This window comes from Halichoeres trimaculatus, unplaced genomic scaffold (genome assembly GCF_033239565.1).
Source record: "Halichoeres trimaculatus isolate MK-OKI-2021-1 unplaced genomic scaffold, fHalTri1.1 fHalTri1_scaffold_4, whole genome shotgun sequence".
NCBI classification, from domain to species: Eukaryota; Metazoa; Chordata; class Actinopteri; order Labriformes; family Labridae; genus Halichoeres; species Halichoeres trimaculatus.
The window spans coordinates 30621206-30635698 of record NW_027437182.1 but is presented as its reverse complement, the minus strand read 5'-3'; the positions used below and the strand labels follow the sequence as shown (position 1 = coordinate 30635698).

At 41.2% G+C, this 14493-nt stretch overlaps 1 protein-coding gene across 1 annotated transcript in view; it reads left to right on the top strand.

The window, feature by feature from the left end:
* Positions 1-14493, top strand: part of wwc3 (WWC family member 3) — a 52033-nt gene that overhangs the window by 18733 nt on the left and 18807 nt on the right. The window contains exons 2-8 of the mRNA XM_074668870.1: positions 1121-1230; positions 3546-3746; positions 4222-4298; positions 7729-7808; positions 11802-11931; positions 12368-12517; positions 12727-12800. Of these exons, the coding sequence (XP_074524971.1) occupies positions 1121-1230; positions 3546-3746; positions 4222-4298; positions 7729-7808; positions 11802-11931; positions 12368-12517; positions 12727-12800 (822 nt within the window). The remainder of the gene's footprint in view (positions 1-1120; positions 1231-3545; positions 3747-4221; positions 4299-7728; positions 7809-11801; positions 11932-12367; positions 12518-12726; positions 12801-14493) is intronic.

Sequence of the window (14493 nt, the reverse complement as noted above, 5' to 3'; positions counted from 1 at the left end):
AAAAGAGTAAGTGATGTCATTAGCTCCATACACATTCCTTCATAAATCATTACAGTTTGGCCAGCATTTAGTCTCTGCAATCAACCTCTGTCTTTTAAATGGAGTCTTGAAAATACCTCCAAGCAGAATTTTTAACGGTATACATGAGCATCAAAGACAAAGAGTTAAAAAACGTGTTTCGAGTGGATATGTCAACAGAAAAACATTGTTTCTGAGTTTAGACTTCATCTAACAAAAGCTAAGCAGGCATTTAGCTTCAGAGCACACCTGTCACTGTGTCAGGATTTCACCTCACGATTATTGTAGACAAAACTCATGGTGATCATGGTGTGGCTGATACTTATTGAAAACTTAGGAGGAAAACTGTTTTAAGTAGGATGAATCTCCAACTTTACTGTCCATCTCTTCTTTGGTCAACAAAGGTCTTTGAGCAAAAGGAGTCTGTAATCACAGAAAGAGCAAATGCGCTGACAATAAAGAGTTGAAAAGAACACTTGGAAAATAAACAAAACCAAATCCTTCCCTCAAAATCAAACCTCACGTTTTCTGATTTAGCCAGGGGAGCAGCTCCAATTATGAGCAAACAAAGTGTTTTCAGCGAAGACTGAACATCTTTTAAAGAGCATCACAGACGTGCATAATCATGCATTAACTGTATGTATTTGTGCTGCAAGAGCTTATTCACTGTTTTTGTTTGGGTTGTGAAACCAAAGCCGTTGATTTAGCTGCTTACGAGTCCTTCAGCTGCAGATTCCTGAGATTAGTGTGCTGGATAATTGTTAAATTGGTTCCCCTTTCTGATGATAATCAACGGGTGGCAGTTCTTCAGATCTGCTTGGAGATGCAGATTGTGTACGTTAACTGTGCTGCAGGACAAAATATTCTTTAGAATGAATGTTTACTTTTGCGTGTTTCCCCTCGATTAACACTGAACACACCTTTTATAAACATGATAAATGAAGCAGAGCATCCTGCAGGGGGCTTTATGTCAGCAGGGGAAGTAACATCATGGGGGGGGGTAAGGCAGATTACTGTAGGAGTGTTTTTAAAAGTACTTTTAACACAAAGATCTGATCTGTGGCTAAATGATGCACTGAACACAGATTCTGAATCATTTCAGGATCACCAAACCGCTGACGTTTGCTGACTGTGTTGGAGATGAACTTCCTCTCGGGTGGGAGGAAGTTTATGACCAGCAAGTGGGAGTTTACTACATCGACCACATCAACAGTGAGTAACTCTGGATTTTTGTATTCATAACAGCTTTCTAAGAAATGACTCCACTTTATGATTAACAGAAAAAGACAGAATGTAAGACTCAGCTCACTAACGCTGGAGGAAGACTCCTCTTACTGCACAGAGGTGGTGTCATGCTTTATTTGTATTCTGAAAACTAATATTAAGTTAAAATGTTGCATGTCAATAACTGAACATGGGTTAAGTTTCAGACGGTGGGTTAAATGGCTCTGAATGACTTGTTCAAATAGTCACACCAGAATCATGGGAAAGGAAAACAAGATTTTCCCATGTCGCCATTGATTAGTGTCTACTTACAAGAGAACAATAAATAAATCATTAAAAACTACCAAACAGAAGTATCCTTATCTGTTATTCTCTGCTGGACATTACATCTTTGTTTACTTTCCAAACTTTGCAGGTCGTAGTCTTATTCCAAAATATCCATCCTTTTTTCATCACTTATCATTAGAAACACCTCTTAACTCAATGACAACTGTGTGGCATGACAACAGTGGAGTTGGCTTCTGAAGAGCTGGCCAATCAGAAGAAAGCAGGCTCTCCAGTGGGAGGGGAGCCTTAAGGAATCAGTTTACCTGAGCTTACAGGTTTTCATTGTGTATGTCCCGAAGTGACTAACTTGCAAGCTGATTATCAAAAGTTGACATTTTAACTAAAAGGTCAGAAAACACATATGAAAAAGTCAGAACTATGCTCACTTAAATTCAACACAGCGTACAACCTAATCTCCATTTTCTACATCAGCACGTGCCAAACAGCCCTCACCAAACAAATACATCGTGTCATCTGTGCTTGTTCACATCCAGGGCCTGTATGTATGATCAGCAGGATGCAAATTCAAAATAAGCTTCATTGGTATGAAGATTTTTCCTAAAACATGTTGCCAAAGCCAATGTTCAAATAAAAAGATAAAAAAAAACCAAAAACATATCGACTAGACATGCACAGATCGATGATGATCGCTGATTTCTTTAATTTTGGGGGATCGGTGATCGACCCATCCTTAAATATGAAACTGATCTTACATTTCTCCAGGAAGGTGTGACAGCCAGCCATTGTTGCTTTTTGCTCTGAGACCCCAAACTTAGGACACTTTATTGATTGTTTACGTTAAAGCAAAAAGATTTTATTGTTTCACAGGTATTGTTCAATGATTTTCAATAAAATAAGATTGGAACATTGATGGTTTATGCTGACAGTTATAAAAATAAAAACCGGTATTGGCCCAAATCGGTATCAGCAGGTCAGGCTTTTTAAAGATCCCTCATCAGTGATCGGCCAGAAAACTGTGATCAGTGCAGTCCTAATTTTAACAATCAAAAACATATTGAGAACAAAAAAATGAAGGTGCTGACAACTGATTTATCGCACCTGTTAGTCACCTTTTGTGTCCATGTGTTGCAGTTTAAGATGAAATGTTCAAACAGAACAGACATTTAAGGATGAATGAATCCCTAGAAAATGACGACAGTGTCAAGCTATACAGTAACGTCAGATTTAGGAGACACAACATTTTTCATACTAATCACTATTTATGCAGAATACAAACACACGCAATCCAAATTTTGTTTGGAAGAAGTTTTCCAGAAAGTCCCTCGTTCCTTGATTTCATGGTGCATTTCATCGACTGACTTGTGGCAGTAGAGCATGCGGCTAAGGCTTCAGCTGTAATGGTACGTTTTGACTATTGGTGAATAATAGTCCTGTTTGTGGAATGACTGGACTCATGGATGGGCCTAGAATAATAGTTATCAACCGTACCCCACAGCTCCAACTAGTGGCGGGCAGGTGGCTGGGCTACAGCCCACACTCAACATATGATCCATGGGGTATCATTGATCATTGGGTAATCCTGTTAAATCATGTAGTCCACTGAACACACACATCAATAGTTTTCAAAGACACCAGTCATAAAAAAGCTGCTACTGATGTCTAGGGTGACAGCGTAGTAGTGTTCATTCCTTCTGATTTATTTCCTCCTCAAAAGTTTTTTTTATTGTGTTAACCTGATTGAGTGATTTGTAATGCAACAAGCAAACTTGGCGTCCTGCTTGACATCACAAAGTTTATTTGTCTGTATAAGGGAGCAGTAAGGGGCTTTTCTGAAAACAACCCTTAAGCAAGGGCTGCAGATTGGCAGTGACTTCATCCATCTTTATGTATTTTTCTTTTCTTTTACCAGACTCTTATTGATAACTGAACTGCTCGACTGTTAGCAGTAACTTGAATCTTTTTCGCCAGTTGTGACAGGCACAAGTTCAGTAACTTGTTTTTGTGTCTTGTTGTAGAGACCACCCAGATTGAGAACCCGCGGACTCAATGGCGGCAGGAGCAGGAGCGCATGCTGAAGGAGTACCTTGTTGTGGCCCAGGAGGCCCTCAAAGCCAAAAAGGAGATGTACATGATCAAGCAGCAGCGTCTGGAGCTGGCTCAGCAGGAAATGTTGCTCTTCCATGAGCTCTCTGAGGATAACCGCTCCATCACCAGCAGTAAGACTTCTCTAAGGGACTATTTTTTAATCCATGATAAGTTACAGCACCTTTTAGTTATTCTTCACCCTCTATCTGGGCTTGTTACTGTAAGCAGTTTGACGTCTACTGTCTGCCTGTATCCATGTAAACACTCCCTTCCTCTCAGTCAGACACAAGAAAATCTCATGATCATGCATCATAAGCAAACATAAAAAGGATGTATGACTTTGAAGGTGGCGTGACGGCCAAAAGCTGTTGGGGGTGCTGACCTCAGATCTCCAGAATCCCCATTCCTGTTTTTCATCCACCTCCACCGAGTTTACCCTCTGACTCCAGCCAGCTGTCACACACACAGCGTCCAGGGGGCATTCTCAGAGAGCAAAGGCTGGGACACGACACCAGATCCCCGTCAGCTCTCCTTGAAGTTAACCTTAAAATCATCACTATGGGCTGACCGCTGATCCTCTCTGTTGTTGTGTTTTTGTGTTCACAGCTCTCTCCGGCTCATCTTCAAACGCGAAATACGACCCCGACCAAATTAAAGTGGAAATAGCTTGTAGACGAGAGCGGGTAAGTCATTATCGGAGGAGAACAATGGGCTGCAGAGAGGGGCCCTCTTTGAGCAGAAAAAAAAGGGGCTAGGGTGTGGCCCCTACAGGATACTGTGGCTCTGGCCCCGGGTCTCCAGAGGATGAGGATGAGATCATCAAAGGGTCAGGCAGAGGCTAGGTCACTGACTCACAGGGACACGCTGGACATTTCTCTGAGATCAGTCACATGGGTGAGGGTGTTTCTTCCATCAGGGACACTTCAGACTCAAAGTTGAGCTGGACCCGACTTTAATGTTTATATTTAACAGTCACAGAAGATTCACTGAGTTATTTTTGAGACAGATCAGTTTGTGAGAATCAAACATTTATCAGCTGAAATTCTCAGGTTATCATTAAGTATCTTCTGGAAGGTTTTTGATCTACAAACTCACAAACAGCACTAATCATTTAAAGCAGTCAAGGATGATGATGAGATCAAAAACTGTCTGCTCCTTATTTTTTCTCTTTTCAATATTCTTTGTATTGATTTTTATAACAAAAAGGACAGATTAAAATGTAAGAAAACAAAAAAACAAGACAAATGGAGATAAGGAAGGGAATAAAAGTTAAATCAGAGGTTAAGTACATATTTACAGCAATGAAATTGTAAAAATTAAAAAAATATAAAGAAAAAAAAAATCCCTAAAGACCACCCACTACTACTTACAGACATGAGCCTTGATAATAAGTAGGGGAAGATTCGAAGGAGAGCAATACAATTCAATAAAGTCAGCGCTGTATGACAACATGATGCAGCCAGCTAATGCCAGAAAGTTTCATCACCTCACAAATGACTGTGAAGAGCCACTTTTGAGAATCTAATGATTTTTGTAAACTTTGGTGTTCACATGGTTCACTTAAGGGTTGACCGATCAGTCTGAAATCTGTACAAAACAAATGTTTCAGAACACCTGAAATTAAATAAGGAAACCATCCAGCATCATGAAGTGCTTTAGTTTCTTTCTCAGGGAGTTGTCTACTCTTCACCATTTTGAAGGAGACAGGAGTTTCAAACTGAATTCACATTCTTGTTCCTAAATTTGATCCTGAAAACTGGAATTCTCTGAGTAGTCAGAAACTAATCAGGAATAACAAACAACCACTAAAACACATTTTTCTGTTCATAGACGCAAGTTAATAACTGTAATTTGACAACCAAAAAATAATTGTGTGCTTCTCTTTTGTTCTAAGTTTTTCTGTAAACGTTTGAGAATTCATCAATAACTTTGATCATGTTTTAGCATTAACGATGTCATTTTGATTACAGAGCTCGCACACTGATGGATTAACCATCACAGAAAGATGAAGGTTTTTGGTCAACAGCTATGTGCTGTTAATTTAGGGCAGTGGTGGCAAACACCTTACAGTGGATGGTGGTCTATTAAATATGTCAAGCACTGTATATCAATGCTTTAGACTAGAAATGCTCGTCAATGTTTGAGTTTGATCCATTCTAAAATGTTCAACTTCTTCCCAGTTCATGAAACATGCGTCAGATGGAGTCAGTAGCCGAAATATATGAATCTCCAGCTTTCCTTCAATATCATCTTGTCAGTGTTTCAGTTTGTCTCTTTGGATTTTGACCAATTAGTTGTTAAGCTCATGATGATCTCTTCAGCTTCAGCTCTTCTTGATAACTAGAGCAAGCTGACAAATGTTTGTATGCTAACACTGAGCCATTGAGCCGGACGCCTGTCAAACATGAGTCAGAAGTTGTAACTTGATAAATCCCGCAAAGGTCTCTACTCGTGGTTGGTTAGGATGAGATCAGACTGAGCCTTGAGATGAGACTGGATCTTATCCGGTCTCAGTGTTGGGTCTATGCTTATGAAATAAGCATAGACCAAGGGGCAACATCTGGCTTAGAAAAATGAAGCCTATGTGGAAGTGCTGTTCATCGAGAATCCGCTTGAGGCTGGCTGCAGAAAGGCCGGAAACCATGTACACACCAAGCCAAAAAGAGACTTCTACAGTGCTAAAAAAAAACATATTAAAAGCCGAGTTCAAAAACAGCTTGGGCCTGAAATGCTAATTTCTAGGGATGCAGGATATTGGATTTTTGCCGATATCCGATATGCGGATACATCGAAACCCCTTTTGGCCGATACCGATAATCACAAGTTTGTTTGCTTTTTTCCCTGTAAAGAAAGCTTATTGTGACGGTCTTATTTGTTTAAGAAACACACATAAAACAAGACAAAAAACCCATTTGACTTTACCATAAATAAGAAATTTATTATTTTTTCAAACTCAAGACATTCAGTATTGAAATACAGAAAAATAATTTCTTTAGATCACATGAACTTTAAATGTACAATGCATTTTTAAACATAACCAAGTTGCATTTGATTATTTTAGAGCTACTGTAACAACCTGGTGACAGACACAGAGCTCTGCAGTGCAAATAAATGAAGTGCTACATTTTATTTAAGGAGCTTATTTTTCAGATGGAAAATAATAATAATCCTAACTGAATAGCAACTTATCGGCTGTGCATATCTGCAGAAATTTTCACATCTGCCGATACCGATAAATGTGTTTTTAAGCTTTTATCAGCCGATACCGATCTTGTGCCGATAATATCATGCATCCCTACTAATTTCTCTATTGGCACACACTGTACAGGGGCGGTATGAAAGGTAGCTCTAAGCCAGTGTCGTATCCAATATGGCCCCCGCCAAGGATCGGCTTCACTGGCTGCATCAGGAACAGACAGGGGGTGTAGTGAAGACTACATCCATATTTTCTACAGTCTAGTCTTGCTCCTTTTGTAAAGTTTATTGGAAAGTAGCACTTTAAATACAGTTGGAAGTTTGATTTAGGTTAGGTTTTTAATTGTCCTAATCAAATATAGCTGAGAGCAGTACTCAGTGCATCACTGTACGTCATAAAGCAAGACATCCTTGAGCTAAAATTTGATTTAACTACTCTTCTAAATTTACACCTTTAAATATATAAAATTGAAAAAAATTCCAGTTTCTTCTAAATAGTAGGTTGCTATGGGTTATTGTTTAGAAGAGAGCTATGTAAAACAACAATCTATGTCCTAAAACTCTTAAAAAAATAACCTTCAGACTCACAATAAACCTGAAGTATCGGTTTCTTCAGGCTTACCAATACAACATGAGAATAATTTTTTTTTTTATTTCGTTACCTCTGAAGGGCTTTTTGAAATTCGAGAAAATGGTTGGGAAAAAGATTTGTTCCCAGAGTTTTCCCTCATCAGACATCTTTTCCTCAGTGTGTGTGTGTGTGTGTGTGTGTGTGTGTGCACGTGTGTCCCTGAACAAACACAGCGTTGCATTCCTGTATGTGAATAGTCATGACTAAGCAGTTCTGTCGGGTGTTGGTGGTGAGAGAAGCCCATTGTGTGCCATGCTAACCGGGTGTTGGGCCTTGTGTGTCCACAGCTCTCCAGACTGAAGCAGGAGCTGGCCCAGGTGAAGCAGGAGCTGCAGTATAAGGAAATGGGAGTGGAGACCCTGCAGGAGTGAGTGTTCCTCTGCCTCTGTGTCCCAGGCCCGCCCTTCCTCCTACGGCCAGCCTTCTCCTTCCTACAACACTGACGCCTTTTCCCTTCTTTATTCCCCCTCGTCCTCCATCTGCAGCCACACAAACCTCTCTATCCGCCTCTCTTTCTGTCCTCTTGTGTTTACAGGATAAATCTGATGAAGGAAGCAGGTTCACAGATTCAAAATCTGACACATTAATCTCTGAATCTCAGTGTTCATGACTCCCTCATGCAAGTAAACCAGAATCATCTACATCTACAAAGATACCCTCCTGACCCGTACAAAGTTGTGAGAATTTAAAGGGACCAGGAGGAGAGACTTCTCTTTCTGAGCTCAGATTTTCGAGGCGGTGTCTGATTTTCCTGTAGCTTGTGTTGGTCTTTACATGGTGTCTTTGTGCTGGAAACATTTCCGAACTGCTCCAAATTTCATGTTAGAATTAGAAGCTCCTCCTCTCGCAGGGAAAAAAGAGAAAAGAGAGCATTTGAGAAAAGGCAAATGGAGGGAGTTTTTTGATGGAAAAGGGGACTCCACCTCAGGAAGAGGATGCACCAGTGGAGTGCAGGGAGCCAAGGCTCAGCCTGGAGAGGAAGTTGGAGGGGAGGAGGAGGGAGGGGGAGGTGTGGAGCCCAGAGCAGTTTCAAAAACACAGAGATATCTGGCAGCAAATTCCTCTGCACTTCCTGAGCCCTGGCAAAGAGTCCCTTATCTCTCAGATAATACACAACTCGAGTGACTCCCAGAATAGACAGAGAATACACAGCTTGCAGAAAACATTGACGCATCCTCCTGTTGCGTGTGTACGTGCTCGCATGTGTTAGTGTCTTTGTTTGCCTCTGTGTGTGTGTGTGTGTGTGTGTGTGTGTGTGTGTGTGTGTGTGTGTGTGTGTGTGTGTGTGTGTGTGTGTGTGTGTGTGTCCCATTGTTTCTCCTGGGTTTTGCCCAGGCCAGGCAGGAGGGACCCTACGGCTGTTGTTTTTCCAATCTCAGCTGGTGTCAGCAATATAGCTAATTGTTCTCCTCGCTGCGTCGCTTCAGATAAAGCAAACAAACAGCTTCTGACGTACAGATGCTCCTGCTGCACGTCACTGCTCCACTTAGAGTTAAAGAGTTTATCTCTGGTTGACGCCATCGTTCTTGCTCTCACCTTAAACGACAAATTTCACTAAACGGTTCCTGCAACATCTCAGTCTCAGATCTCCTAAAACCTGCTACTTGTTGCAGAAATTCTTGAGCACACTCCCTTCTCCAGTACACAGGGTGGGGGTTCAGTACAGGCAGGCACTGAGGGGTGGGTACTGCCCTTTTTTTTCTAAGTATATAAACTCCAAGCCCCTGCCAATGGGGTGGGGGGAACAAAGCAGAGCTTGTTTTTGGAGGAAGAGGCAGGGTCGGGTGGATGAACAGTACCTGCTGTTGAAGGAGAGTGAAGGAAGCGAGCTGTGGTGAGAGCAGGGTGGGGGCCACGTGCCAACAAGACCCAGTGATGGAGGAGACAGCATGCAGGGCTCCGTCCAGCTCCCAACCAGAAAACCAACCAAACCAACCCCAGTCCTCCTCCTTCCCCTTAAAACCCCCACACCAGGGATACACCAGAGACTCACTGTGTCTGTTTCAAACTTTCACAGTTGAGTAAAACACTTGAGAAGTTTAGTTTATTTTACAAACTAAGATCCAAAGTCTTAGATACAAAAAATATGTAATGCACCTTTAGAAGAGAGGAGGAGAATTCAAAGTGCTCCACAACATAATGAAGAAATCTCAGGTAGAAAAAAGTCATGTCCCTCCTCCCCACTCCTGAAAAAGATGGAGGTCTCTGAAAGCAGATCAATGAAACTGAAACTGCCTCAGCTTTAGAAACTGAGCTGGCTGAGTGTTAAGTCTTATTCAGTCATGTCGAGTGTCAGTATTTCATAACTGAACATAGGCTGAAACTCTTCCAATGCTCAAAAAAAACAAAAAAGCGCTGTTGTAGCTGATTACAGTGTTATGTGTTTGGAAAGCCAGAAGCTGGAGTTTCGGGTATGGATGGGTACTGAATTAGTTACTTTAATAGGCACCAACCGAGTAGTGGTAGTGGTACCCATAGACTGTGTAAAGAGTGGACAGAGTGGCTCCACCATTTATCATTGTACGGTTTTGAAGCCAAAATTCCTCCTGATTGGACTCTTTAGCGAGTCTAATCACTTCTTGACTCTACCTCCCGACATATTTTACAATCCCAGAAAAAAAATACAATCATTGGAAAGCGTGACTTAAAACTTGTTTTTAACCTTGTATAACTAATGAAAATGAAACTTTCAGAAAAAAGAGGACTTGAATACAAGACAGCCAAATGACATCTTCAAATCACCACAACAATTGGACTTGAGAAGCATTTCTACGAGGAGTATTAATTTTTTTAAGTTTGACCACAGCCCATCTGGAATGACTGGTGAGCCAGATTTTTTGACCTATACTGCAGCCAGCCACCAGGGGGAGCAGTTTTTGTGGTGACCTCACTTCGAGCCGAGCAAGATGACGTTTATTTTTTTCACAGCCTATGATGGTACCAAGTACCTATGCAGGTAGAATTGAACGGTACCATCTTTCAGTACCTAAACACATTCTTGTGATGGTAAAGGAGTGGAGGAGTAGGTGATTTTCCATGCTGGACATGAACACAGCATTGGGAGTTTATGAGTTTTGAGAAATAAATATGCGAAGTTAAAAAACATCAGGATTTAATTATTAAACACATTCATATTTGTTACCATATAAACACACAAAAAGTAGCAAAAATTGGTAGAGCTGAGTACAGATATCGATTGCCAGTTACTGGGCATTGGTACCATATTGCTTCATAAGTGAATGCCCATCTGAAGTTTCAGGACTGCAACCAACATGTAACCTATGTGGTCCAGTTAGCCATAAGGCCCCCTTTACACGGCAACGTTTCATCCGAAAACACTGTGAAAAAAACCTGCATTTACACTGAAACGCAGAGGGACTGAAAATGCTGTAGAAAACATGCCAGGCCTGTAGTCAGCGCCATAACTCTCTTGTCCCAAAGCCACTTTAGGGAGATCTCCACCGAAGTAGAGTTGGACAGATCATCTGGTGTATGTGGGAATACTTAGTGCATAAGTGGATTAATTGATGCACATTTTGCTGAAAGACAGTCAGCAGATTCAGCAGCACAAGCTCAACATGATAGTCCACGACGATCGTTTAACAGTACTGGTGTATGTGCTCGCACGAAGCGGATCCAGGTCTGCAGACACATGCCACTTCTAGAAAATACCGTTTAACTGCAATAAAGCACCTGAGACTGTTCATCAGTCCATGGTCAGTCATGGAGAGGAGTCACACGAGGAGGAGACAGTGAGGGGCACATGTACACGTGGGTAGACAGACTTAGAGATATGAGAATATGTTCATGCTGTTCGACACAGAAGGAAAACTGTTAAACTTTGTTCATCTTTAATATTTCAACCTTTAATTTCACCTCAAAAGCCAGTACAAGAGGTGAAGACCTTCCTACTTATTTGATGCAAAATATCAGCCTGAAAAATAAGGTCATATTTTATTAGACACACAAGCGTAACAGTGTATCTTATAAATGTTTCTGTCAATCAAAGATCGTTTAGATGGTCAGAGAAAAGCTTTGACACGCTCATGTGTTTATCAGTCGTGCTGCTCTTGTAGGTTTAAATGGTCCATAAATCACAACCTGGATCATATTAGTATTGGACCAAAATCTGAAGGACAACAAGTCATGGTTCTAATATCCTGATAGACACGAACCAAGACACAAAGCTTCAAAAGACACATCTTGAACATCTTGAAGAGTCCTTTTAACATCACTTTTGATCACAAGTTTGTTTAAAGCAGATACTTTGATGTATAACCTCAAGGTTATACTTATTTTATGTTTTCAACACTGAGGTTTAGCTCAGACTTCATGATATTTGTGTGTTTCTGTGTCTCAGGATCGACAGGAAAATGTCCTGCAGTCAGACAAACTACAAGCTGGACGAGGCTCAGGCCATCTTCACCGAACTGCGGAGCATCAAGAAAGCTATCAGCACAGGCGAGAAGGAGAGGCAGGACCTCATCCAGGTACTGGATTGTTCCACATCCTGCCCTCCCTGCTTCCTCCCTGAAACCGCTGTTGTTGAGATATTCTCTGCTGACCTCTAGTGTCTGTTACCCTCCACTGTTTGCAGCTTCTGATCATTGTTTCTTCGTGAGACACATTTCTAGACATCTGAATCACCAATTATGTCTGTAGAATCTGTCAGCAAAGCAAAAAATATCACAGAGAATGGAGTCTGAAATGAAAAGGAGGAGATGATTCAGTCTCTATGTGAGGACACAGTTGCAGTTATTTCCTGGCAATGTTGAACTCTATTGATAGGCACATACTGAGGACATCCTTACAGTAAGGTTTTTATCAAAGAGCACATTTTTAGAAGTATTTTTTTTTATATTGAGATTTTGCTGAATGAGATATTTTCACTGATGATGGCTTTATGTCTTTTGTTGAATCTCTCAGAGTCTGGTGAAGCTGACGGTGAACTTCCAGAGCAGTTTGTCCATCAGTGACTCGTCTGGAGAGGCCGTGAACAGCACCGGACTCACAGGCGACTCATGCAGTCTGCAGCAGTACTGTGACACCGGCTGTCAGACTGACATCATGGGAGAGGTAGGAGTCACTGCAGTTACTCCCTGATTCCCCCTCAGAGAGGTTTTCATCCTACGGGGGAGGTGACGTACTCCCCAACGACTCATCGTTCAGTCAAATGTGTATTTTTAGACCCTGACTTACACTTTATCAGGGGAGCGTAGACACTTTTGTTGATCAGATTTGTCCCTAAAATGCTTTTTACGCCTTTTATTCCCTTTTTATTCCAGTATGGTTCCCAGGATTCCTCCCATTTAGTGGACAAAGTGAAAGTCAACTGGCAGTACGAGGAAGCCAAGAAAAAGTGAGTGTGTCTGCCTGTTTTGTTTATCAGACGTAGTACTATGACACACCAGCATGTGTCTCTGAATCAAAGGCCCCTCCTTCAGCCTCCGTCTCGTTCCTCGGGCCCTGCGTGTCGTCCAGTGGGAGGGCGTGTTATGAATAGTATTTGCGCCGGTGTCTGGCCAGTGGAATGAGCTGGGTGGTCACATTCTTGCCTGGCTGCTGCTGCTGACTGTGTGCTGTCTTTGTGTTCGCAGCCAGAGAGAGCACTGCCCACTGACCGCTCCTCCATGAGGCGGTTTAATACACACACTTTACAGTTAAATATATCCCAGCTCAGCCCAGATGTAATGTGTGTCTTCAAAATCAACGTTAGAAGACTGACATCCATGAAATAACTCAACAGAAGTGACACAAAACACAAAAATTGAACAATGGATGGACACAGGTAGTAATAAAGCTGCCAAGCTTTGCCTGTGACCAGTCTATTTTTATCTTTATAGCACCAAATTACATCCAAAGCATCACATTAAAAGAATAGCCACTTCAGGGTTACTTGTTGCGATAGTATCTCAACCTTAATGCACCATAAACAAGCATTTAGCAGTGGCATTAGGTGAAACTTTCCTTTAAAGGTGCAGAAACCTTGAGCTGAATCAGATTCAGTGGTGAACATCTCTCTGCAGCTGAGATGGACTGAAAAGGGGGAGCAGGAAAGAGAGGTGGATTGAGACAAGCAGAGCCATGGTGCGAAACTCGTAGTTCATACTTTTCTGAACTTAATTTTAAAAAAGTTGATTTTTCCAGGATTTTTATGCCTTTGATTTGTGCGCAACCTAGCCCTTGAGGCTATTCCCACACCCTGTAACGCAGACTTTTGACTACTATGCCAGTAATCATGACTCAAAACCTGCAACAAGTAACGCAAGCAAGGTAATGATAAAAAAAAAGACTAACAATGATCATTTTAACTGTGAAGCCAACAGTTTTTTTTTTTTTACCAGTGCTCAGGATCAAGGAGCTCAAAGTTTAACATTAATATTAATGTGAGTAATATTAAAAGTTAGATAAACACTCATAGTTCCAACTGCTGGCGTCAAGCTGTCATGTGGTGGTAAACTTTTTACAGCATAAATCTACAGGAGCCTACAAGGAAAGAATGTTTAGTTGGTAGCATTAAGCGGACTTAACCCTTTAACCCCCTGAAATGCCAAAAACACCAGTAAAAGACACACACATATTAAATTAGATGCTGTTCTCGCCCCCTCTGGAGAACACAAAAAGCTTGGTCTCCCTGTATTTAGTCGTTAAAGGAAGGACACATAGAAATTGAATGTGTTGGACTCACCTGGATTTTCAGCTTTTACTTTTTTATAACGCACATGGAAGGATGGAGGGGTGTCTGTTCAATCCAAAGTCACACTCACATTGTTACTGGCTCTAGAGAAACCTAGTATTATTATTATTATTATTATTAAACCACAGATTGACCCAGTCGGTCAAATGAGGTGTCAGTCAGGGACTGCAGTACTCACACAGTGGTATTTAGATCTGAGACATCCCACAGAATCTACAAGGCTCTGAATTAAAATTCAAGACAAAACAGCCCACTAGTAAATTACCACCAGTTCACTAGTAAAACATTTTTAATAGACTTTTTAATAGGCTATTTTATAGATTAATTGTGCTTTGTTAGCTCATCTATTTTAGTG